We start from the raw sequence: 26,964 nt of genomic DNA on the forward strand, positions 1-26,964 counted from the left end.
AGGTCTCAGCAGAGGGCTCGGTCCCTGCGGGGGTACCTCCACCCTGCAGACAGGGGCTGGCGGTGCAGAGGTGGAGGCTCCCAGCGCGCCTCTGACCAGAGCGGGGCCTTAACCTGCGGCCGTTCGGCCTTCTCAGCTCTCGGGCTTTGTTAAGGGGGCGAGGCAGTCAGCGGTAGGCCCTTCTGCAAACACAGGGGGCAGCCGGCCGCCGCTCCTGCTTGAGGACACGGTCTCCAGACCGGCGTGGGGGCCACAGTGGCGAGGGCCAGGCCTCCACCCCCAGGTTCCGATGGGGAGCACCACCGCCCCGCCCCTCTCCCGGTCGCCACCCGGACCCCGCCGCTCCTCAGCTGTCCTGCCCAGGACTTGGGCAGAAGCAGCTGCTTATGGAACTGTAAATTCCCAGCTAATATGTAAACCCCCATCTAATGTCTAAGTGTACTTCTTCACACAATTTCCAGAGAGACTTGAATTAACCTTGAGGTTAAAGAGGAATCAGTCTTTTCATGGTGTGAATGAATTTTCCACACAACGCCAACAGGGATACATTAAAATGCCAGGATACTGTGTTAAAATATCAGCTATTAACACCTGAACTGTATTTTTTTAATATTTGGCCACTCCGGGCTTCATTTCATTGCAGCATATGGGGTCTAGTTCTCCTACCAGGGTTTGAACCCAGCTCCATGCCCTGAAGGGAGAGTCTTAGCCACTGCACCACCAGGCTAGGCCCCCAGACCTGAACTTTCAAAACAGGGTAAGGCCAGAGTGGGACGTCTCTGTGGTGGCTCTGGGCCCTCCGCTACCGTACTAGGGCCCAGGCAGAATCACACCTGTGGGCAGGTACAGCCTGTTCACTGAGCAAACGGAATGGACAGCAGCGCGGGCTAAAAACCTCCAGAGTTCACAGTTAGAGATGAAAGGCTGCAGAAATGTTTATTGAATACAGTGCCAGGTTTATAAATAAAACTTATTTACAATTTCCATAGAGTTGGTCCCCCATCAGAGAGGTGGTTAAATCCCCAAACAGTTTATCTCAAAAGATTTACAGAAACATTCAAGTACATCTCCTTCGCAAATCGCCACGGTGAAGGGTGACTTCCGTAACAAGGGAACTACCACCATCTTGGCTACAGACGTGTTTAACAAACATTATAATAAATTTGGAGAAAGAACACACACTCCACCGCCACTACACCTTCTTCCTCCGAGGGATACAGACAGCAGAGAACTTCTGTCTCCTGCAGAACAACTTCAGGGGATCAGTAAGAGCTAAGAGTAACCGCCAGCTGAAGGACAGAGTAAGACACATTCGTGGAAATCTAGTCACTGCCAAAAGGATAGGTGTATTCAGGATATACAGTAATTACTTCAAATGTTGAAAATGACTGAATGAACCAGGAGCAGACTTGACCAAATTTACATTCTTTGCTCAGGAGGAAGTTCCCGGGACTGCTGAGGGGCTGCTAGTCGCACTGCTTCTCCAACGGCCCAAGGCGCGCCAGGCCGACTGGACAGCCCCGCGTGACGAAGTGGTCACGAGTACAGTCAGACATGCGTTTATAAAGAGGATATAAAAATATGTACAGTAGCTAGTTTTCAGTGTGTTTGAAAGTTGCTGAAAGTCACCAATTTAAAGTGTGCAAAAAACTCGTTTGTCAAAAAACCAGAAAAAAAAAAAAAGCCTTCCTTGGCAACAGTGCATCAGGAGCCCATCTGAAACATCCAGACACGGCTGCTCGACACCTACCCCGAACAGATGGAGATCGCAACCATGAGCGTGCGCGCCAAGGGCTCAGCCGTTTTCTATGGCAAGTCTTAGGCTCAAGCGGATGCCAGTTAAACTAGTCACTCTATATGTATATAAATATATGTATATGTATTTATAGAGCAGTTAGAAGTGGGGCCAGAGTTTTCAGGAAGTCTGGCCAAGTTTCAGAGTCGTGCCCCCCTCGCCCAGCTCATCTCCTCACAAACCCCCGTGGACTGCAGACACCTGACCCCTGGGGGCTGGTCGTCCCCTCCAAGGCCAGAAAGGCTCCAGTGGACTAAGCTTCCCCTCGAGGCCAAACTGGAACTCAGCACCCCCTGGGGTTACATTTCTGGTTCCTAAACAGGATCCTGGCCACTTAAGAATCTGGCTACAAGGGTGGTCTTTTAGGAAAGGCTATGGGACCAACATGGAGTCCACTCAGCTTCTAGAAAAAAAGACACGGTGAAAGGGTTAAGATAGAAGGCAAAGTTCCTGAAAAACAAGCCAAGTTGTCCTTAACCCTTTTCAAAGCTACCAAGAAGTCACTGGCCACAGGCCTGACAATGGGTGAACAGTCTGGCTACTTGACCTCCCAGCAAGAAATATCCAGGTTATCCACTTCCTCGAACCAGAAACCCCAGTCCTATCTCACCAGGAGAAAACCTCCACGGTACTGAGATGCTCCTTCCAGATTCAGGGAGTTAAGCAAGCCAAGCCTCGCCCATGATGCCAAACTCTCTTCTACCGACCACCCAGCCTAGAGACCAGCAGCCAGGCAGAGGGGCAGGCTCCTCCCCATGGCTCTGACCCACCCCTCTGGCGGGGAAAACGAAGGAGCTGCAAAATGCCAGAGAGACGGGGAGCAGGAGACGGAGAAGCGCAGGGTCTCCATAAACCAACCCTGAAGGCACCCGATGGGCTGCAGAGAGCATCTCACCGCCTCGCTAGCAGCCTGCTGCTGTTCCGGGACCAAGGAAGACCTCCCACACAGGAACACTCAAAACCCAATCTCCTAAGATGCAACCAGTTAACACCCTGAAAAATGCACATTCAGCCTTCAAAAAGAGTTCTGCACTAAATCCAATATGCTTTTTAGGGGACTTTTAGGCAGACCAATCCCACCGCCAAGATCAGTACCAGCATCTCTTTAGTTTTAGTTACAGTTTCGTAAAGAAATACAAAATTCCCTCTAGGCTGGAGTTTTACTTCCAAGCTGGGGGGTTAGAATTGGTTCTACTGGGGGCAGGGAGGGGGTGGGGAAGAGCAAAGTCAAGTTAAAAAGAAGTCTAAAGTTAAGTACAATCATAAATTAAAAATTGTGCCTCAAAAGGTGACCGGTAGTGTCCGTCAGGCATGAAGAGACTGGCTTAGAAAAGTGACCGCTGCTTCCACCACACACAGCAAGGATTCAACTACAGACGCACTAGGTCATCTCTTGCACAGACGGTCTCAAAGAGTCACATAAAACAGGAAATCAGCAGCACAATTTATAAGAACCCCTAAATACATGCTTGAGAGAAAGTGGTTTTTGTTTTTTCCTTTAAGAGCTCTACTGCCTGAATAATCATTGTTACCATGATTCACTCCCCCCTCCCCCCAGTGAAAATACAAATAGACCCACATGACCGTAAACAAGATGAAGCCATCAGTATCTGCTTGGTTTTGGGCAAGGTCTTGGGCTCAGTGGTTGGTGCTGGGATGCATGTCTGTGTGGGTGGGGGGTACCCAATGCTGGGCTGTCGGCATTTTTAAAGGTACACTGGCCTCCCCTCCAACTGGCTCATCCCTGTTTAGGTCTGAGCTTTACAAAGCATTTAACACCACTTTAAGTTAATGGTCTTTTTATTGGAAAAAAAAAAAAAACTAGCATTTACAACTTGGAATGGACGTAAATTGTAAATTTCTTGAACAGCAATGTTGATGGTTGTGCTGAAGTCCACAGCCACAGCCTACTCTGCCGGCTCCAAGTCATGGTTCAGAAGGTTTTAAAAACAGAGAGTCCAAAGATGCTCCCTTGGTAAAAGTTTCGTTTTAAAAATTTGTATGAATGGTGATAGCCTGACACCCATTCCGCTCTAGTACAAGACACACGCGGGCATGCCGCCAGGGTGTGTCACGGTCACCAGGGGACGATGAGGCCCATCCTGCAGCAGTGGGGCTACGCCCGGACAGCTCTCCTACACAGCATCCTGAGGCGAGCCAACCTTAAACGCCCCTTCTCAGTAACCCAGCTACGGCAATTTACACTAACAATTTTAACTAGAACCCCTTGGAGTAGGTTTTGAATTTGTTTTTTTCACTTTTTCATTTTTAATACAAACGCCTGACTGTGTTCAATTGTCAAGCTGCATGCATGAAAAACTGGCCAGCCCAGACAGTGTTATTAATCATGAGCAGATGGACCTGCCAGGAGTCCACTAAGCGCGTCCTTATTGTTAAGGTAGGACAAGTATTTATATCGGAAAACTGATGTGGAGCTTGATCTTTAGGGGACAGGACCACCAACCAATACATGCAGATTTTTTGTGTGTGTGGACAGAAGGTACTTTTGACATTCAGTTTTGCTATATAGAAACAGAATGAGTAAATGAACTTTTTTTTTTTTTTGCAAGAGGTAAGTAAAAGATTCAATTTGATTCTTCTAGAGGGGGGGAAAAAGGAGTTGAAAGTAGGTCTTCATTTTGCAGTCATCATCTGTACGAATTCTGAAAAGACAAATAATCATAACTTTCAGTTACCTTCAAAAGCAGCTTTAATGAACGTAACATCTCTAGTCTGCTAAGGGAAAAGCCCTCGCTGCAGCAGTTAACTTGCTCACAGACCCTAGAGGGAGGACCGTCACAGAGCAAGCTGAGGAGAGGCGGTGTCTTACCTTCGTAGTTGACTTGCCCGTCTCCATCGATGTCCGCTTCTCTGATCATCTCGTCTACTTCCTCGTCTGTCAGCTTCTCTCCCAGGTTTGTCATGACGTGGCGCAGTTCTGCGGCGCTGATGTATCCATTGCCATCCTGCGAACACGCCGCACTGTCAGGGGCAGGGACTCGGTGCCGCGTGGCAAGCAGGGCTCTGACCGAGGCGCTGCCCCTGTGTGCACGTGCCGGCTCTCACGCTCCCCCTCCACCACTAAACACATGCAGGCAGGAGAAGCCGCGGGGGCTTTTACAAAGCAAAGGAGTGGCAAGTCACAGCCAAGAAATCTGGTTCAAAATTTCTCTGCTATTTATTATGCTTACTCTCTTATGATAAGGTTACTGCAATAAGTCAAGATATTTGAAAGTGAGATTACAGGCGGTGAGGCAGGTAGGTAAAGTGTTCTAACTAGGAAAGCACGTGAAAGCTTCTACAAATGATGGGAAAGTCGTATTTCACTACAGTTAGCAATGCAGACACAGGGTTACCTTGTCAAAGACTCGGAACGCCTCGCGGATTTCTTCTTCACTGTCGGTGTCTTTCATTTTTCTAGCCATCATAGTCAAAAATTCTGGGAAGTCAATGGTGCCATTACCTCAAATTAAAAAACAAAACCTTGTGTAAAGTAAGTGCTCCAGTTAATGCCACTCAAGAGAGGTAATTTTAGAATCACTTTATAGAACAGTAAACATTTGTAAGACAAACTGATGAACTGCTTTATCAGGTTGAATTACCTTAGATCTAAACTATTCAAAAACTTCCCAGGGCAATTTCACATGATTCATGTAATTCAAACTGGTAATCAATGGCCAGGACAGCATTTAATGATGCAAAGGAAGCTGTACACACAGCTTCTCGGCCACTGAAAGGTTTGTACAGTTCAACGGGGCGGGGGGGGGAGGCCACAGCAGTGCTGGCTGAAATCTTTCCACTCCCAAGGGAGGCACCTGAGACCGCCTTCCCCCAAGTCAGGGAGATCCCTCGGATCCAAGTCTGCCTACACTAGTGATGCTGGTGAAGACCCATCACTGAGCCACCGAGGTTTTTAAGGAAACACGCAAATGGGAAAGACATGAGTGGGGAAAAGGTGACTCTCATGCGAGGGGCCATGAATGCAGGAGTCTTCTCAAGGAGGCGCTTCTCAGACACTTTATGGGAAGTCACCTAACTGTTTTCTCCCAACTCGGTATCTTTATTTCCTACTAAGGGCATGGGCTCGGAAGTGTTTCCTCAGCTCAGATCATTAACAATCAGGGAACTGTCAGCAGAATCTGTTCTGTGGCCAGTATTCCAAACTCCTCCTTTAAAACCAACAGCCGAATACGCCAGAGACGAGCCACCAGATCAACAGTGTGACTTGAACAGAAATAAAAATTAAGTTAAAAGGAAAAAAAGCCTTACGTCAAGTTCCTCTTTTTCACCAGTACCTTTAAAACAAAGTAATAATTCACAGATTCCTTCAAAGCGTTTTGGCCTCCAAATATTTAAAGCATTATTGATGTTCATGGCAAAAATCAGTTGTCTGAAATGATCTCTTATAGCCCTATAGCGATGTCCTTCAGCATTTCAACATATTCATTCACTGCGAATGTTAGATTCTATAGCTTGAGAAAACTTCCCCTTCTTGTTCCATACAATCGGAGGGCCTAATACATTTTGCCAGTCCCCAGACAGTTTCCTGGGCTAGACTATAAGAGAGCCACCCTATGTTCCCAGATGGCTGATTACCTTAGCAGTCAAATGAGACAGAACTATGAATAAACCTCTTTCTCCAAATTATTAACGATGAAAACAGTCTTTAGAAGTAGCTCAAATGGACTCAAACCACTGTTAAAGAGCTGACTCCAAACCCCTGCTTCTAAATATATGTGACCCGCAGTGTTAACTGTTTTATCACATTATACCATACTTTTTTTGTTATACCATATTTTTAAATGGCTACTATCAAGCTGATCAAGAAAGTCTAGATCCAAACTGTTCATTCCTATTTCATCTTTTCAAAATTTACTAATGTTCTACAATGTTATGTTTATAGATTTAATTAATTTACTTAAATGTATTACATAAACCAAACCTACTAATTTAATACTGTTTCCAAAGCACATGGTTCTTCTTTGGGGGGAGAGGGTAGTGATTAAAAACTACTTACTGATAGAAGCAAACAGTAAAACGGTCTCCTGTCCACTGCTCTGGAATCCAGAGAACAAATGACCGAACAGCCATTTGCTTCTGGCTCCGCGTCCTCCTAGTAGCTTCTATAAATCTAGTTCCTTTGGTCATCATGCACCCCACCTCCAAGCCTCACGTGATCCCTGAAATTCTCTTCAATAAACACATCGACAGCTCACACTGTACTCACTTTTATACATTAACATCTAAGAAGGTTCTTCCCCCACTTCACTTGGGGTTTGTCTCCTGAGATGACCAAGCTTTTTTAAAAGGTCTATGGCTATTTATTTTTACTTTCCCCATAGTACTCAGTGCAGACTCACGGGCCAGTTGATAAAAGACTGAGCTACAGGTCATGGCAAGCAAAAAAGAACAATACTGTGATCTGATCCAGGAAATGTTCTGGACAGCAAGCAGGGCTAGAGGCAGGCCTGAAATCTTCTATTTTAATTGTCAACAGCTGTAAGGAAACCACAGACAGGATCTTTCACACTTGCCTTGCTCTCGACACCTCAAAGACAACCTGGTAACGTGTCTGAACTTGAATTACACAACACTGCACTCCTTCACAGTTCCAAAGCCCTTACCATCAGCGTCCACCTCGTTGATCATGTCCTGCAATTCGGCTTCTGTTGGGTTCTGACCCAACGACCTCATGACGGTTCCAAGTTCCTTGGTTGTGATGGTGCCATCACCATCTTTGTCAAATAGGGAGAAAGCTTCCTTGAATTCTGAAAACACAAGTTTACCTTTTAGAATGAATGTCTTCACCCAACCCAGTCACAGCACGCCCATCCCCTGAACTTGCCAAAGCAAGCCAAGTTGTGCAAGTTAACAGAAACCGCCTGCTCTTTATCTGCTGAAACAAAGACCACAGCAGTCACGTTGGACACGCCCTCACACAGAACACACGTCACTCCAGGCAACCAGTTCCATAAAACAAAATTCCCACATTTTTAAAGGCTAAGCTTCAACACAGTTTAGTGCCAGGTCCAATCCGACAAGGGAAGGTGGGTCCGCATGCTCCCTGAAGGTCCCTTCCTGTGACTTCTCCACAGCCGTAAGAACGCCTTGTTTCACAGCAACAGGAGAGGCAGGTCCCAGAAATGGACAATCCCTGGCAACCAGTGTGTTCTCTCTGCATGGCATTCAGAGTATTTCAAAGGCAATCCTGGTTTCCTGAAGAGAAACCATCTCAAAAACCCCTCCAGGGACTTCCCTGGCAGTCCAGTGGTTAAGACTCTGTACTCCCAATGCAGGGGGCACAATTTCGATCCCTGGTTGGGGAACTAAGATGTGGCATGCCACATACCGAGGTCAAAAAATCACAAAAAAGTCCTCCAAGGAACATTAAAAGCTAAAATCTACACTAACTTCATTCCCTTCCCGATGATTACGGTGGTCTTCACTATCCTCCTCACCCATTCCCATTTAGAATAGCAAGCACAAGCTTTCATGGTGCGTTACAAAGAGGCGTAAGAATTCTAAACTACCTTTCTGAATAGCAGGCTCCATGCAGTCTCATTCCATACAAAGCCTAGCACACCTTGAAGTACCCCAGAGTGTAACAATTGTGTATCCTTAGTTCCACTTACTTTTACATTATCTGACAATCTTTACAAAGACTGACAAGGAGTAACATTTAACCTAAATATCTCTGCTTGTTGTGTGCGTTTAAATAAAGTCCTCAGAAAACTGCTCAGACTAAGGGGAGAGGGAAGAGTCACCAGAACTGAGTCTACCCAGTCCTGGTCTGCCGAGACCCCCTGTAGTCATCCACTTACCAGCAATCTGCTCTTCCGTCAGCTGATCAGCCTGCATAGAAAGAGAAAAGGTTATAATTCAACCTACGGGAGACTGGAGTCAGCACTGCTTTTCCAATTAAGTCTTTTAATAGTGATCTTTCTCAGCTGTGAAAATTTCAGCCATGTTATTTAAGAGAAACAATTAGAATGCAGGGAACCCTTTATCTGTTTTAAAAACAAAGGATGACAAGTTAGAGACAAAGTCTCACTTCAGGTTTTCTTCTCTGGGCCTACCGGCTCTCTGCTCTGCGGTGGGTCTAACGAGGAGAGTCAGTTCATCATTTGAGAAATGGCACCTCTAGTGGCAACAGGCCCACTGCAGCAGCCGCAGGGCCCGGCTCTGGGAAGAAGAGCGCCACCTACTGCACGGAGACGCCGCGATCCCCGCGGCCATCCACCGAGGGACCCAACCTGCCGCGGCTGTCCCTGCAGCCAGGACCCGGGCCAGGTCAGGCTTTCAGTGCACCTTGCGCACCGCTGCGGGCACTCCAAATCTCCAAACTGGCGTTACATAATGGCATTGGCTTGGATTAACAGGCTTTCATATCTATTTTATGAGATACAATTAAGTGGAAAAAATATACATACAGCAATGGGTTATCCTACCAACTTCATTTCCATGCTTTCCAATCACTTAAATTAGGCAGTTATTTGTTAAAAGCCTACCATTTAGAACAACTAAATGTCCTTCCTTAAATTATCCTATGATTCAAAAGTCGGGGGGGGGAGGGAATAATGGAACGGTCCTACAATTGAGCTGTTACAAAACTGCAAAAATGAAGTACACAGAAACTACATAATAATTATGAGATTGTACCCTCTTTTTTTGAGAGGAACTATTAACTTTGTTAGAGGATATCTACTCTACCCATTTTAAGAGTGATCTAAGAGCTGCTCCTAATAAACACACTTTACTAGAGGAGGTAATGGCCACGAAGGTAATTCTCACTTGCATTATTTGGTCTCTGCAACGCTGATCTTGTGCCTCCAGCCATGGGAATTCGGCATCTCAAGAACAGTTAACATGTATTTTTATTTTAATGAAGGATGTCTTAACTAAGCCAGTTCCAAAACAAGTTCTAGTAGAAAGCTGATGGTAGTTTATCCGAACTCAAATGAAAACTTTCACAATAAGAATGATGTTCCAACATATTGACTTAAGGAGGAAACTTTTTTTTCAAATTAGAACTGTCTCCTCTCCTCCCTACCCCAGAAATGGCACGCCGGTTTTCTTACACCGAAGAAAGGAGACACGAGGATTTATGTAATGCTAGGACTACGTCTCTGCCTCGTACAACAGGAAGCGCTGCCGGCCACACCTCGCAAGAAGCTGTCACCTCGCCGGGGGAAGTGTCCTCTGAGAGTGGAGATCGAGGTTGTCGGCCCGTCTCGACACAGAAGGACACGCTCACCGCCACAACGCGTCGGCCTCGGGGCAGAGGTGCGCGGGCCCCGCCGAGAGCCGCCTCCCCGCCCCGCCGAGCCAGAAAGACGGGGGGTGATGTCAGCCCTGCCGGCTGGGGGATGGCACACCCGGAGAGGCGCACGGGCGCATCTGGCCGCCCGGGAGCTGCAGAGGCGGCGGAAACGGGGAGGGCATCTCCTCTCGGACGGGAGGGACCGAGGGCCGGAGAAAAGTGCCGGGCGAGGTGGCCCCGGGAGCAGGGTGCGGGGCGCCTCTCCTTCCAGGCCAGGGAGACCCCCACACCCGCCACGGGCGGGGCCCGAGCTCGCCCCGCGCCTCCCACCCGCTTCTGCCCTGCGCGCCGCCACCTCCCCCGGAGCACAAACTTCGCGTCTCCACTGGAGACCGCGGCGCGCGCCAGCGCTGCTCCCCGCCCCCCGCCCCAGTTAGCGCGGCCGAGTGCCTCCCGCGGGGGGGAGGCCCGCCTGGTGCCCCGCTCGCCTCCACCACCGCGCGGGGCGGGTCTGCAGGGGCGCCAGCCGCCGCGACGCGGGGCCCCGGGCCGCCGCAGGGCCCCGCCCGGGCAGAGCTGCCGGCCCGCCGCTTCCGCCCCCGCCGCCCCCCGCCCCGCGCCTTCCTGCCCCCACCCCACCCTCCCCGGCTCCTTCCTTCCCGACCCACGCCCGCGCCGCGCCGCGCCCCCCGGGAGGGAGGCGGGAGGAGCGCCCCGAGGGGACGGCGGCGGTCCCGCGCCCCGGCCGCGGCGACGTGCGCCACCGGCTCGCTCCGGCCCATTCATTCTCCGCCGCCCGCAAGCCGGAGTCGGGCCGCGGCCCCGCCCGGCCCCCAACCCCTAGAGCAGCCCGGGGGCGGACGGCGGAGCGGGCGGGTGCGGGGGCCTCGGCGCGGCCAGAACCCCCGCCGGGGGCCGGGCGCGGCCAACCCCGGCCCCACGACGGGCCGGAACGTAAACGGTGCTGCCCGGTCGAGAAAACCGGGAGGCAAACCCAGAGCGCGTCCTGAGCCGCAGCGGCTGCGCAACACCCGGAAGCCAGTAAAAGCCACCCGCGAGGGAAAGACGGGGAAAGAGACAGGATCGGGAGAGCCCGGGCAGGCGGCCGCGGCGCCGACACTGGCCGCGCCCCACCTACCATGGTGCGAGCGAGGCAGGGAGGCCGAGAGAGCGAGGGTGGCCGCGCCGGGGCCGGGACCGCAGGGCGCCTCCGCTACAGCTGCTGCCGGGGCGCCGTGTGCGCTGAGTGCTGTGCCGTCGCCGACCGCCGCCGCCAACTGCGCTAACGGCTCCGCGCCCGCCAGGCTACCGACACCACCGCCGCGCCGCGAGCCTGCGCCCCGCGGTATATATAGGGCGCCGCGTATCCCTCCGCCGCCGCGCCGCCGCCTCGCCCTGCGCCGCGCCGCGAGGGCTGGGCCTTGCTGCCTGGCCCCGCCTCCGGCCCCGCCCCCAGCCCTGGCCCCGCCCCCGCCGCGCCCGGCCTCCCGCCGACCCTGCGCGCGCGCGCGCGCCGACGGCGGGGCTGCGACCCCCGGCGCGGAGAGACGGGGAGGGGTGCGGGGCGCGTGCCCCGAAGAGTGCCCGCAGGGCCAGGACGGAGACAGAGCGGCTGCGTAGCCGACGGGGGGCGGCTCCGGCTTCAGAAGCCCCTGCCCCTCGCCCCAGGCGCACCCCGCCGGCGAGACCCCCTCCTCCCCTTCCTAACCCCACCACCAGCCCCTCGCATCTCGCGCCCCGGGGCAGCGGGCTGGCCCTGGCCTCGCGGTCTCCCGCTGGCCCCCGCCGCTGGGGAGACGTGGGCAATTCTAGGGTGGGGGCGGCCGCACGTTCGGCAGCCGAGGACAGGGGTCTGGAGGAAGCAAGCGTCCTCGCGCGAGAAACTGCTTAGACGTTTGCTTTTCAAGTAATGTCGAAGACAAATGAATATATATGCTCGGTTGCTAAATCCGTGTCATGCTCATATGTTTAGCCAGCTTTACCTTAATGTTTTTACATTTCCACTGAATTTATTTTTTTTGTATGTTTGAATAATCTCCCTCTCCTACTGTTATTTTTTTTTTCCCCTATGGAAAACACTACTCATCCTGACCCTAGTCTTACTGAAATCAGTGTACCTGTACATCTTCTGTAGACTTGCAAACCCCATGCTTTGATTTGTGTGTGTGTGTGTTAGTTACCTGGTCCTAAGAGATCAGATCTTTATTCGTAGATCTACAGAAACAAAGAAGGAAAAAAATAGATACATAGAATTCCCTAGATTAGAGTTGGAACACACAGTTTAATTGACTCTACTATGGAGCTTGACCATTTTTAAATGCACAATCTTAATTATATTTCTTTTCAAGTAGTATTTTCATCTAAAATTTACTCATATTTTCAATTTTCTGTATACCAGAAAAAGGACCATATCAGTTATAAATGCAAAGTCCAGAACTTTGTAAAAATCTTGACAAAATGCTGCAGTTTCTTTTCTTGCCAAGGCAGAGCACAGAATCTGATCTTTTGTTTACAGGGCCTGGGCAACAGTTGAAAGTTATTATTTGCATACTCTTTCAGAGAATGTGGCAAAGTGTGTGACTGACAACCTCTGCTAGAAAAGGCTTTGCTTGGTTATGCTTGTTTCTGGCTTTGACACAGCCTGCAGAAAAGATGTTTTAAGACAATGGAAAATGTTTGGGTACATTGTAGGTGCCCAGGACTTGTGTGATGGCCTCAGACAAATATCTATGGAACTGTTCTTACTAATATGCCTTCTAGAATGTGGTAGAAAGGGGGAACCAGCTGTGCAATTTAAAGGGAGGCTGCCACAGAGAGCCAGGGAATGGTGCTGCCTTCCCTCTGCAGATGAGAAAGATAGCATCCACTGTACGTGATTATCACCATCATCCTGTCTTCCTGGGCGGAAACTTGAGTGGGAATAAACTGTATGTTAATAGGAGAGTTGGAAATAGGGGGAAAGGGATGAATACAAAGTCAATTAAAAGAATATTCAGTAATACAGTGAGTTACAGTCTAAATGGCCAAATATGCTAAGGGAATTGGTATTCTTTTGCCATGCTTTTCATACAGCAGTTAGTTAAATACATTTTAAAATTTGGTATACATTGTATAAGAAGAAGGAAAAATGGCCTAGAGATGAAATGTGTTTAATTCTTAAAGGTTTATTGGGTTCTGATAGTCTTCTGCTCCTTATAATTAAGTTGCTAGAATCTATGGTTTTGAAAACCAGGCAATTTCTAAAATAATGTTTCTTCTTCCATCATTTAACCTATTTCACCCAAATAAAACACTTTGAAACTTTATCATGACTTTATTTGCTAAAGACTGTATTTCAAAGTCATCTTAACTTATTATAGTAAAATTCATTATTGTGATTCTTTACATTTTACCAGCTAGAGTTCTCTTTTGATAATTCTTTATTAAAGTACAGCTTTCAAGTCTATCGGATTTGTAATGAGGTCATGCTTTACTCAGTTTTATGGCAGTTTGACACATTGAAATATAAGAAGGTCAAGTGACTTGCCCAAGATCTTGCCATGAATCAGAGATGGAGCATAAAATAGAGTGTGAGCCCTTATTCAGGGACTCTAAGATTAGATTATGTATTGATGAAACTAATATCTGAAAATTGAAAATGTACCATGTGAAGATTTATGTATTTCCTGAAGCAGGTTCTTCTGACCACCTGGATGATCACTGGGTTTTCATTAAAGATTTAAGTGAATAAACTTTCTAATTTATGAAAAGACCAGGAATCAAGAAATCCCTTGGATTGCAAGGAGATCCAACCAGTCCATCCTAAAGGAAATCAGTCCTGAATATTCATTGGAAGGACTGATGTTGAAGCTGAAACTCCAATACTTTGGCCACCTGATTCTAAGAGCTGACTTACCTGAAAAGACCCTGATGCTGGGAAAGATTGAAGGCAGGAGGAGAAGGGGACGACAGAGATGAGATGGTTGGATGGCATCACCAACTCGATGGACATGAGTTTGAGTAAACTCCGGGGGTTGGGGATGGATAGGGAAGCCTGGCGTGCTGCGGTCCACGGGGTCGCAAAGAGTCGGACACGACTGAACGACTCAACTAAACTGAACTGAAGCCACATTGCTGTGAAGTCATTGGCAGGTGGATTCGTCACCATTAAGCCACCCTGGCGACAGTCCACGGGGTCTCAAAGAGTTGGCATGACTGAGCACAGCACTGCACTGTGAAGTCATAGTTTACTGAGAGTCAACAGACTATGGAATATTTCATGATATTGAGAGAGAATGACTATTTACATAAGTGAAAGTGTTACTTGCTCAGTCCTGTTCCTTCTTCGTGCCCCCACAGACTGCAGCCCACCAGGCTCCTCTGTCCACAGGATTCTCCAGACAAGAATACTGGAGTGGATTGCCATTCCCTTCTCCAGGGCATCTTCCCGGCCCAGGGACTGAACCCGGGTCTCCTGCATTACAGGCAGATTCTTTACTGTCTGAGCCACTGGGGAATAAAGTAATGTTAAATTGAAGAAAAATAGAAAGAATGCAACCCCAAGTCAGGAATCTCAAATTTTAATATCATTTTTGTCACTAACCTGATCACCCATTTGAGTCCAACAGAAAAAATACAAATGTAATCAATGTACATATTCAGGGGTAAGACAGGTTTGGATTTAATCTAGAAATTCCTTCCAACTGTAAACCCTGTCCCTGAGATTATAATATATATGATTGTAATATACATGTATAATATGTGTTATCATATATGTCATATGTATGTGTACACACAAACATACTGAAGGTGAAGAGGGCAAATGGAGAAATGGAAATAGCTTAAAGATTAACATTTGATGGGACTTCCCTGGCAGTCCAGCAGTTGAGACTCCAGGCTTTTAATGCAGGGGGCACAGGTTTGATCCCTGGTTGGGGAACTAAGATCTCATATGCCCTGTGGCATAGCCAAAAATTAAAACAAAAACAAACAAAAAAAAACATTTGCTGAGCATTTGGCTACCTGATGCAAGGAACTGACTCATTGGAAAAGACCCTGATGCTGGGAAAGATTGAAGGCAGGAGGAGAAGGGGACGACAGAGGATGAGATGGTTGGATGACATCACTGACTCAATGGACATGAGTTTGAGTAAGGTCTGGGAGTTGGTGATGGACAGGGAGGCCTGGCATGCTGCAGTCCATGGGGTTGCAAAGAGCTAAGTAACTGAACTGAACTGACCATTGGCTATGGCCAGGCCCTGTGCTAACTGTATCATTCCATCCTCCTGCCCATGCTGTGAGGCCAGCGTCATTATCCTTATGTAGAAACCGAGGCACTGAGAGACTCAGCGATTTGCTTAATTTAAGTGTTGAAACGAAAAAAATCTATTTCAGAGGACCAAGCATGTAAGCACTACACTATATCTCTTGTAATTTAATAGAATTAATTTTTAATTTTTTTGGAAGAAAATAAGATTAAAATTTGATTTTTTAAGAAATACTTCTTACCCAGGGATTTAAAATTAAAATAAGATCATAGGAATGTAGTAATAGCTGTACCTACCACACCAGGAGCAGAGTGTATAAGAAAAAGCAAAACATTCACTTTATGATGCTTCCTGGCCAGAGGACATTTTTGATTTTGCAAATGAGATCTAACAGGTGAGGAGATTTGCTCACCATCAAACATGTAGTTGACAACTCTATGCTTTCATTGAAAGAGATAACCGAGAACTCTCTAATCCCAGTTCTACTCCATGATGCATCTCTCGGAGTTGGTATTTTATTTTTGTAAATGTTTTTATTTATTACTTATGGCGGTGCTGGGTCTTTGCTGCTGCTCCGGCTTCTCTCGAGCTGCAGCGGGCGGGGGCCTCTCTCCAGCTTGACGCACAGGCTTCTCACTGTGCTGGCTTCTCTGCTGGGGAGCGTGGGCTTTAGGGCGTTCGGACTTGAGCAGCTGGGACACGTGGGCTCAGCAGTTGTGGCTACCAGGCTCTAGAGCACAGGCTCAGCAGTCCTCCGCGGCACGTGGGATCGTCCCAGATCAGCGACTGAACCCCTGCCTCCTGCACTGGGAGCCAGATGTTTTACCACTGAGCCACCAGGGAAGCTGAGGAGTTGGTATTTTAAACTAAATAGAGAGAAATGGATAAATGGATAGGCAGGTAGGTAGATAGATCTTGTAGCCTTCATGGAGCTTACACTGTTCTGAGAAAATGACTCTATATGTGTGTGGGGGCAGTGGGGTCGGGGGAGAGAGGTGGATGCTTGGCTTGATGGTTTTTATGAAGTAACAAGTCTAAATTCATTCACTATAACCATTGGCTGTTGTGTCTTCATAGATGGATTATCTAGTTAGAGAATTTTCTTTAAGAAATTTGCAGTCCCAAACTGGAGCTATCTCACAGGAAAGAAATCTTGCCTTCGACCTCTCCGCCATCCACAGCCGCCTCTTTCTCTGTCCCATGGTCCAATATAATTTGATGATGATCCACCATTTGGGATTTTCTTCCTCACTAATCATCTCCAATAGCCAGAACAAGCTCCTGCTGTTTGTGTGTGGATTTGCATTTTATTAAATGTTGTACAGGATTATTATATAAGCTTTACTATCTCTATCAATAACAAAATACCTCATTATTTTTCCACTTAAAATTTTGCTATTACAATATCTTTTTTTTTTGCTATTATCCTTTATGAATGGCTCAGGTAAAGAAGTCAGGGATAATTCTAACATTACATTTAAATTTGAAATGTGTTACCATCATAAGTAAATAAGTGAGTTTTAAGCCATGACTTATTACGATGAGAAAAACATTATCAATTTTAGCATGTCTATTTTGCATGCATGCATGCTTAGTCACTCAGTTGTGTCCAACTCTTTGCAACCCCATGGACTGTAGCCCACCAGGCTCCTCTGTCTATGGGACTTTTTTTCAGGCAAGAATACTGGAGTGGGCTGCCATTCCCTTCTCCAGGGGATCTTCCTGACCCAGGCATCTAACCTGTGTCTTGTGCATTACAGGCGGATTCTTTACCTGCTGAGCCATCAGGGAAGCCCTATGTCTATTTAGAGTCCCAGAATTTTAAGTGAATCATAACCAGACCACTGCATACCCTACTATGTGTTTCAGCTTGCAGCAGTCCTCAGCATATTAATGATCCAAAGAGAAACAGCACCATTCCCCTTGAATGTGTGCCCCATTCTTGTTTGTTTTTAAATTCCTTTGTACAGTAGAGGACAAGTCTTGCCCAACATTCATAGTGCTTGTGCTTGTTTTGCTAGTAGCGGTGGTAATGGATCTACAATATTCCCTCCACCTGGTCCACCCTTGGGACCAAGGTCATGAATATGCAACACAGCCAGCTGAGGTCAGGGATAGAGAACAGAGCAAAATAACCAACAAGGAACGAGCCTGGACCCCTGACTCGGGCCTCATTAGCTCTATGCTTTGCATGCATGCTCAGTCACTTCAGTCATGTCCGACTCTTTGCGACCCCATGGACTGTGGCCCACCACCTGTAGCTCCCCTGTCCCTGGGATTCTCTAAGCAAGAACACTGGAGTGGGTTGCCATGTCCTTCTCCAGGAGACCTGTGTTTTAATGGACTGAGATCTCAAGTCACAGGCAGCCAAGGGACCAAGTATGTGTATTCAAATTCCAAAATGCCCAGTGGGAGAAGATCATAGTTTTTTTTGCCTTAGTTGTTTACACTAAACTCAGACTGTTTTTTTTAAAAAATTGCTCTGACCAATCGAGCAAAGTATTCTCTAAGCCATATTAATTTTGGAAACTTCCTGAGTCACCATTCTCCCCATTAATCCAAACATCAAGTGCCAAAGTTACTTCAATCAACATCTGAACAGTAAGCAACAATGTCTCATTTCTACCACTGTGTGCTAGAGTTGGGGACACTAGAGAGCATGTTTAAGACATTCAGGCAACAATAGGCATTTAGCAGTTTACAGATGATTTAACAACTAGGTCAGCGGAGGGCTCTGTGGCCACAGTGGTAAGCTGGAATGGTAGGTTTTGGGGTGACTCAGTTTGCCTGAAGGGCAGAGCCAGTGGTCAGCACAAATTGGTACTTTCATTGAGGTCCTGATATGCAGAAAACTGGACCACAACGATAAATCAGAGAAACTGATGCTGATGGTGGATTATACCAAAAGAATGGGCCTCACCAATGCCAACAGAACTAAGATCTACTCTGGTGACTGTGTGGTTTGGTTTTGACTCATAACGAGTAACTTTGTCCTGCCTCTGGAGCTGTGGTGTCCACTAGCCATGAGCGACATGTGGCTATTGAAATCAAAATGAATTACACTTTAAGTTTAGTTCCTTTGTTTCACTAGCCACTGTCAAGCACTCAGTAGGCTCACAGGGTTAGTAGGGTTACCTAGCGGTTACCTAGTTGAACAGTGTAGACCATTTCCATCATCAGGGAAGTCTTCTTGGGCTGCACTAAGCTATACTGAGAACCCCATTCTAGAACTTTAAGAAAGAAAAAAGGAAGGAACATCCATGTTTACCTGGATCAAGAATCCTGCTGCTGCTGCTAAGTCGCTTCAGTCGTGTCCGACTCTGTGTGACCCCATAGACGGCAGCCCACCAGGCTCCCCCATCCCTGGGATTCTCCAGGCAAGAACACTGGTGTGGGTCGCCATTTCCTTCTCCATCAAGAATCCTGAGGGTCCCCCAAATTTTTAGTCTCACATGTGTTATTCTTTGTTCATCCCTGACGACTTTGTTCCCTTCTGATCCATCCAGCACACAGTCACCAACGTAGTTTCATACAGTCTCTTCTCTGCTCAGAACTTTTCAGAGGCTCCCCAGTGCCTGCAGGAGATAAAATGTAAAGTCCTTGTGTCTAGCATTCAAAGCCATTCAACACATTGTTAATTAACTTTTTCAGCATTACTTTCGTTATCCTACAAACATGGACTTTCTGCTTCAAATTGGTTTCCCCTCTGACCCCTGCATACGCATTGTGTCCTCCCAACGCACTGCCTTTTCCATGACATTCCCAGTGTCCAGATACCTGTCCAGATCCATGAGTGTGTGTGCCCGCATGTGCGCGTGCTCAGTCATGTCTGACTCCTTGCAACGCTATGAACTGCAGCCCAGCAGCCTCCTCAGTCCATGGGATTTTCCAGGCAAGAATACTGGAGTAGGTTGCCATTTCCTTCTCCATGGGATCTTCCCAACTCAGGCATCATACCCCTGTCTCCTGAGCCTCCTGCAGTGGCAGGCAGATTCTTTACCACTGAGCCACCTGGGAAGGTGAAAGTCGCTCAGTCGTGTCCGACTCTTTGCGACCCCAGCTGAGCCACAAGGGAAGTCACAAGGGAAGCCCCGTCCATTTCATTACCACCTATCTAAATCCCACCAGTCCTTCATGTCCTGTTTAAATCACATATCTTTCACATTTTCCCAGTGATCATAGCTCTAAGTAGTACTTCCCTGGTGATCCAGCGGTTAAGACTTCACCTTCCAGGGCAGGGAGTGCGGGTTCAATCCCTGGTGGTCGCTCAGACCGTAAAGAGTCTGCCTGCAGTGTGGGAGACCTGGGTTCTATCCCTGGGTCAGGAAGATCCCCTGGAGGAAGGAATGGCAACCCACTCCAGTCTTCTGGCCTGGAGAACTCCATGGACAGAGGCGCCTGCCAGGCTGCAGTCCATGGGGTCACAGAGAGTCGGACACGACTGAGCGAGTAACGCTGTAGTTCAAAATAGTTCTTCCTGTCTCCTTAATTCCTACACCTTTTACCCATTTAAAGTGAAGAGGAACTAAAAAGCCTCTTGATGAAAGTGAAAGAGGAGAGTGAAAAAGTTGGCTTAAAGCTCAACATTCAGAAAACTAAGATCATGGCATCTGGTCCCATCACTTCATGGCTAATAGATGGGGAAACAGTGTCAGACTTTATTTTGGGGGGCTCCAAATTCACTGCAGATGGTGATTGCAGCCATGAAATCAAAAGATGCTTACTCCTTGGAAGGAAAGTTATGACCAACCTAGATAGCATATTAAAAAAGCAGAGACATTACTTTGCCAACAAAGGTCCATCTAGTCAAGGCTATGGTTTTTCAACTGGTCATGTATGGATGTGAGAGTTGAACCAGAAAGAAAGCTGAGCACTGAAGAATTGATGCTTTTGAACTGTGGTGTTGGAGAAGACTCTTGAGAGTCCCTTGGACTGCAAGGAGATCCAACCAGTCCATCCTGAAGGAGATCAGGCCTGGGTGTTCATTGGAAGGACTGATGCTGAAGCTGAAACTCCAATACTTTGGCCACCTCATGTGAAGACTTGACTCATTGGAAAAGACCCTGATGCTGGGAGGGATTGGGGGCAGGAGGAGAAGGGGACGACAGAGGATGAGATGGCTGGATGGCATCACCGACTTGATGGACATGAGCTTGAGTAAACTCCGGGAGTTGATGACGGACAGCGAGGCCTAGCGTGCTGTGGTTCCTGGGGTTGCAAAGAGTTGGACAAGACTGAGAGACTGTACTGACTGACTGAACTGACTTGATATTATCTTTTCATATATTCCATCTCCTCATACTAGCAGAAGCTACCATCTTATACTCTGAACTCAGCTCAGTACCTGGTAATAAATATCAATAGATTATTTAATTGATTACTGCTGAGCTCAATTCACTATTGGGCTAGAGAGGATATGAGAAATGAACTTTCCAAAGCAGAGAGAAAAGGAAAAGGAAGTCCTCTGCTTTAATCCCGCCACCGGAACTACCACCGGAAACGAGACTCCCTAGAGTACAGTGGGTCATACTTCCTCAGGAATAGGCTGGACTGTTCCTGCCTTGATTCTGACCCGTACCCTTCTACAGCCCTGAACAAGTACCTACCTGGGCTGAGCCTTCCTTTCTTTGGCAGTTCTTTCCCTACTTTCATGTGACTGGATCCATTCCCAGCTTCCTGTGTGGAGAAAATACGGCCAAAGGCAGGTTGTTGAACAGAAAAACTGGGCCTATCTCTGTCCAAGTCCAGTGAAGATGCTTTTGAGTTTTATTCATTCTAAGTAGAGACTCTGAGTCATTGGCTAATAGACCAACTCTAGGCACCACCAGAGGATGACTGGATCGTTTTGGCCACCGGGAAGATTTGCCTTCAGGAGAGTTTTCAAGCTATACCACGAGTACTGGTGGGCGCCTTTCTTCCCACATTCTCCCCTATAAACCAAAGCGAGGCACAGAAATTTTGTCTTCTCTCAGTGAAGAAAGAAGGTTTTGTTATTTTTATTGTTCTGACAAAGTAAACAGTTATTTCCCAAGAAAGGGACAATATTGTGCAATATTATCTGCCAGGTTAAATGACTATTTCCTTAGCCAGTTAACCACAGACTCAGCCATGGACTTGTGTGAGGGTTACCTAGGAGAAAAGAATGTCAAATTAGTTTGTAAACAATAAAGACCTAAACAAACTGTGGTTGTTCATAATATTTTATAACATCAATCAGCTAAATATGGCAAAGGTCAGATAAAAGGCAATTCAGAATCAGTCAGGGAATCAAGCAGTTTCGGTTAATTCCACAATCCAGCAGTGGGAAGATGCAAGGCTTCCCATTTTTCAGCGCCCCCCATGGGCTGGTACCCAGGGCAACAAGCCCTCGCAGCCTCATTTGCTCCACCACACCACTGGAATGCTGCTGAGTCATCACCCTCTCCTAGAGCAGCCAAAGAAATTGGTGACTCAGAGAACTGATTTATAGTTTCACGTTTCACTGCTCTAGCTCTCCTCTGACACACACAGTTTCCTTGTTGCACCTGTTTCACACAAAGCTTGAAACCTAGGTGTTAAGTCACTCAGTCATGTCCTACTCTCTGTGAATCCATGGACTGTAAATTCTCCATCCATGGAATTCCCCTTTACCTGTGGAATTCTCCAGGCAAGAATACTGGAGAGGGTAGCCATTCCCTTCTCCAGGAGATCTTCTTGACCCAGGGATCAAACCCAGGTCTCCCGCATTGCGGGCAGATTCTTTACTGTCTGAGTCACCAGAAAATGACCTTAAAACTGAATAGCAGCAAAATATAGAAGCCATGCTTTAAATGGTCTATTGACATAGTGATTCTAATAGAGGCATTTCTGACTTTCAAATACTAAAGAAAGGTCAAAAACTGATCAAAGCCATTCAGGACTCTGTACCTGTGGGAACTCTGTATTTTGAGGTACTTTGAGGTTTCAACCTCTGTTTTGTGTGGTGATACCACAGGCCCTCACAAAGCCATTTTTTACTTTCTAAACTCTGTTGCTTGTAACATTTGCAAGGTAGTCAGCTAGGTTAGAGGGTTAGGCATTGCTAAAGTCATGGAACAAGCTTTTCTTTCTGTGAAAAAGCACCATACTCTGAACAAGTTCAGTTATACCTGTTTTAATCAACTAAAGAAAAAAACCAAGTTTTTAGGAACCAGCTTATAAGTTGCATAGTGAAAAATGAAGATATAACCATGATTATTCTTTACTAGCATTTTGAATATCCTGAAAAACACTTCAGAAGGTTGTGAAAGAATTATAATTATATAACTACCTTTGCTTTTATTTATTACTCATCTCAAAAAAATGAGCTTTGTACAACACTGCAAATCAACTATACTTCAATTTAAAAATAATTAGCTTCTCTGAGCTGTTTTAGGAATAAAAAAGGGGACCTCTGCTAGCCTGAAGAAGCTGTAAGTAAATATGATAAAGCTTAACAAGAGGAAAGTGTCAGCAATTTAAATGAAGGTCAAAGATTTTAAACAAGCTGTATAGATAAGGCCTAGCACAGAGAACAATTCAGGACAGCCAATCCCTAAATGGAATCACAAAGTCCAAAGAAAAGTCATCCTGAGATTTTCCATCACTTGGAGGCCTTGCAGATGATAACATTCCTCTGCTCCCCTTAAAATGATTAATCTTTGATTAAAATGTTTTCAAAGGTCAAAGGAAAGTTCAGTCTAGTAAGATCCTAAAGGCTGCTCTGTCCTGAACTTGTATTTCTTGGAACGTAGTTTTCTTATCTGAAAATTGGAAAAGGGGACCCAGATGGACTTTGGTTCCTCCCAGATTTAGAATTTTATGATTCTAAATATGTTGCTTGTGAAACTTGTGAGGAACTTGTACCGAATTCCCTAGTAACTAGGAGACCCCTGGAGGTGTGGCTACAAATAGAGGTCACAGGGGACTTGACTCAAGATTTACATCTTTTTATAAATGGTAAAAATTAAGACCATTATAGAGTTCTTACTCTGTTGAATTATAGTTAAAATACTTAGAACAGACTAGGCCATGTTTACTCCAACTGATCAATCCTGGACATTTATTTCCAAAAATTGCCAAAAATAATCAAAAGCTGGGTAGAGGACATTATCTCTTTGCAAAGAACAGAAAAGCAACAATAAAAGGGGAAAGTAAGCATTTTTGAATGAGTCAGATTTTTTACAAAATCATTTTCTTCTACATCTGTATTGTTTGAAGAACATAATAGACTATACAAAGGGAAGCTTGGAAATAAACCCTGCTATTTTAAAAAATAATGTCCCATAACGATGATATTTCCTTAATTTAAAAGTGGAGAAAATTCAAATGGGAAAACAAAAAAACTGGTGTTGAAAGAAGAAACTATCCTTTCTATATGATAGATTCTCAGTAAGTACTGGTTGATCGATTTTTTGGACCCTTTCATATCCAGGTTTTCTTTCTACCTCTGTCTTAATTATTTGCTCATGTATTCCTTCAATAACCTTTATTGAGCTTATGGAAATGAAATTCACCAAACACTGAGAATATGAAAATAAATTTGATAGGTCCTGTCCTTGAGAAGCTCACAGTTTAGCGAGCTAGTTTTCTGACCACCAAAAAGTAGTGGGTTTAACATGTACCAGGACTTAAGTAAGCTCAGAGGAGTATTTTGTGGCACAGTGATTCACATGAAGATAAGCCTGGGATGCACTTTACGGTAAACCGAACTTCTTGGTAAATGGGGACTCTCCCTCCAGTGTGATAATAAATGTAAAAGGGACTTTCTGAGTCATCTCACAGTACAGCAAAAGCTCCAGAAGATGGGGTGTTACTATAGCACTAGCTTGGGAGACAGACAACCTGGCTTCTAGTCTGTGCTCTGCTCCTCAGGCGCGGGGCGACTGCAGGAAGGTGGATTGACCTTTCTGGATCTCAGACAGCTCACTGAAGAACGGGATGAGGGGTCTCCGGACAGACTCTGCACTAGGCAGACTGTGGGACCAGGTAGTTGGATGGCATCACCGACTGGATGGACATGAGTCTGAACAAGCTTCGATGATGGACAGGGAGGCCTGGCCTGCTGCAGTCCATGGGGTTGCAGAGTCGGACACGACAGAGCGACTGAACTGACTGAACTGATGGCTCATCTGACAGGTTATCTCGCCAAGCCTTCTCTAGCTAGAAGTCTTCCCTAAGGACTCAAGAAACTGCCCCTTGGTCTACCCAGGAGCTAACCGTCGGTTCTGTCCCCGGGCCCCCAGGCCGGCCCCTGGGGCGTCCCCCTCCGGCCCGGCCGGCTCCGGAAACCCGCGCCCGCGGGACGAGGTAAAAAAAAACACGTGAGGGAAACGAAAACGGGTCTCTCTGAAACAAAGGTGCCCGCGAGTGCGCTCCCGGGAAGCTCGGCCTCCGCCTGTAAACAGGAAGGGTCGCCTTCGAAGGCCGAGTCAGGGTTTCGAGGTAAGGGGATGTTTTTCCTCATCTCTCCGGCAGCCCCTGACTGAAGGTGTCGTACGAGCCATCAGGGGCGCGACCTCACCGAGCCTGGAGGCAGGGCGAGGATGGCTCGAGATTGCCCCTCGGAGGGCCAAGAGCAAGGCAAAGGAATCCACTCCTCTCTATACAAATACTCGCCTCCCGTAGCTCCGGGAGCCAGAGGACAGCCGAGCCTCGCGCCGAAGCCTTTCAAGCGCGCGCGCTCGCGGGGCGGGGCGGGGCGGGGCGGGGCGGAGCGGGGCGGGGCGGGGGCACTATATCTCCCGGCGGAGGAGCACACGAAATCGTGACTCACAGCCTCCAAAACGCGCTGCCCTGGAGCCGGTTGCTTAGCTGGCGCTGCCGAGGCTGCTTTCCTCGCTCAATCAGAGAAGGGCGCTCTGATTGGCCAGCGCGACCCTGCAGTGGTTGGCCGGAAAGAGTCGAGGCGCCTGATTGGCCGCGCCGCACCTGCAATGCGTCAAGCCGCGGTGGGCGTGGAGGGCTTCCGCGTGAACGGCTGTGGGCCGAGGGGCCGCCGGCCGCCCAGAGTGGGAGCGGCTGCGCCTGTGGCCGCCATCTTTACTAGGGGCGGCGCGGGCGCCCCGGTATCGTCGGGGTTTCTCACGGTGCCCTTGGGCCGGTAGAGAAAGGCTCTGCGACAGAAGTTTTGTGTGTTGGGGGGTGGCGGGGGGGGGTGAGGTTCTCTTCCCTTTTTACGTTGCGGTGGGCCGCCTCGTGTGTGCGTAGGTCCCAGGAGGCGGCGGGGGCAGAACTGGAGGGCTGGCGGCGCCCCGGGGTGAGGCGGGCCTGGTAGGAGACCGAGGCCGCTGCCCTCAGACCGCTGGGTGTGCACTCCGTCGCGGGCGCCGGGAGGGTGCTTTGACTCCATTTCTAGGCGCGACAGGGAGATTCGCCCCCTGGGCATCTTGCTCGCGCTGGAAGGCAGTTCTGGAAACCTCTCCCGAATACGTCATGTTTCTTGCTCATGCCGAGCGCGGTCCCCGCCTGCAGGGAATGCGTTTTGTTTTTTTGTTAAGAGCTGTAACTCCTAACAGCCGTCTTAGAAACTATTTACCGGCTCCAGAGATCGTGGCCTGCGGGAGCGAAACGGAGTTTGCCTGACAGACACGCTGCGAGACGTTGGCTGAACATTATTTTGATCGTACCAGTTTGGTTGCCTTTTTAGGCAACTATTGTGTTTGTGTGTGCATCCGGCTTTCGTTCGTCTCATATCCACCCCTGCAAAAAAGAAGAAAAAGCCCGCTTTTTTTTTTTTTTTTTTTCAATTTCTCTTTTACTGTAGCAAAAGTGGTCGTGGTTCAGGAACCCCTTCGGTGGATATGGGTGAAGAAAAAGAGCTATGTTCCCTGGGTGAATTAGTGCTAGAGAAATGGGAAAAGGCCACGGTCGTCTGCTTTAGTGGGAGCGATGTCTTGGTTGGGTTTTATTTGAGCCGCGTAAGTGCGGCGTGGCTATGCAAAGGTGAATTCTTTGGAGCTGCCTCGAGGTGTGGGCGTTGCCATGGCTGCAGGGTGAATTGCAGGGCCAATAAACCCAGCAACGCCGGGCCGCTCCCTTGTATGAAGTCCTAGTAGTGATTGACTACCCAGGTTTGTGTATCCAGGCTTTCACCTTTCCCATCCCTTTCCAAGATGCTGGACTGATCCTTACAGTCACGTGGGTCTGTGTTGATTGCAGTATTGACCAAGGTAGGCACAGCCTCTGCCTTACAAGATTTTCTAATTAGAGACTGCGGTTGGGAGCATGGGTTTGATACCATTTGCCATCCAGTTTGATCTGTAAGTTATTGTTCCTCTTAGTTAATCATACCAATTTTGAACACTTAACCATTGGCTTTTACGCGTTTTCCCATAGGCCTCACTTTACCTTAGGGTGCCTTCTGCCTAAAGCTAACATTGCATTTTACTGTGTATTAGTATAATGCCAGTTCATGGACACTGCAAAAGAAAGACAACTGCAGTTTTGCATCATCTCCATGTAGCAAGAACTCGTGCCGCTGTGGGACACGCAGTAATTCAGTATTCTTTAGCAGCTGCGCTGCTGGGAGTCAGCCACTTGGCTTGCACTGTGAGAGAGAGGGAAGGACGAAGTCTTCCAGAGCCTTGGTTTCTTCTGTAGTGTGAAGAGAACCAAGTCTGTCTCACAACCCCTGTGAGCGTTGCATAAGATAAAAATGTGCCAGG

The 26,964-nt window shown here is 47.7% G+C and overlaps 1 protein-coding gene and 1 long non-coding RNA gene across 3 annotated transcripts; both read right to left on the bottom strand.

Moving 5' to 3' along the window:
* Positions 1 to 910: 910 nt before the first annotated feature.
* Positions 911 to 11,424, bottom strand: CALM1 (calmodulin 1). 2 transcript variants are annotated; one of them, XM_043918977.1, is made up of 6 exons: positions 11,194 to 11,424; positions 8,617 to 8,647; positions 7,420 to 7,563; positions 5,152 to 5,258; positions 4,626 to 4,761; positions 911 to 4,458 (listed from the first exon to the last, which is right to left on the bottom strand). In XM_043918977.1, exons 1-6 carry the CDS (start codon positions 11,194 to 11,196, stop codon positions 4,430 to 4,432), a joined length of 450 nt encoding a protein of 149 aa, XP_043774912.1. In that variant the 5' UTR covers positions 11,197 to 11,424; the 3' UTR covers positions 911 to 4,429. The 2 variants fall into 2 exon arrangements, with proteins under 2 accessions (XP_043774912.1, XP_043774911.1); XM_043918976.1 differs by lacking the exon at positions 11,194 to 11,424 and having other exon boundaries at positions 8,617 to 8,653.
* A 3,798-nt stretch (positions 11,425 to 15,222) lies between these two features.
* On the bottom strand, positions 15,223 to 25,133 carry LOC122704377. Its single transcript, XR_006343849.1, has 4 exons — positions 25,074 to 25,133; positions 20,908 to 20,977; positions 18,570 to 18,876; positions 15,223 to 16,102 (listed from the first exon to the last, which is right to left on the bottom strand). It is a non-coding gene; the product is annotated as an uncharacterized LOC122704377 (long non-coding RNA).
* Positions 25,134 to 26,964: the final 1,831 nt, after the last annotated feature.

This window comes from Cervus elaphus, chromosome 12 (genome assembly GCF_910594005.1).
Source record: "Cervus elaphus chromosome 12, mCerEla1.1, whole genome shotgun sequence".
In the NCBI taxonomy this organism is placed as follows: Eukaryota; Metazoa; Chordata; class Mammalia; order Artiodactyla; family Cervidae; genus Cervus; species Cervus elaphus.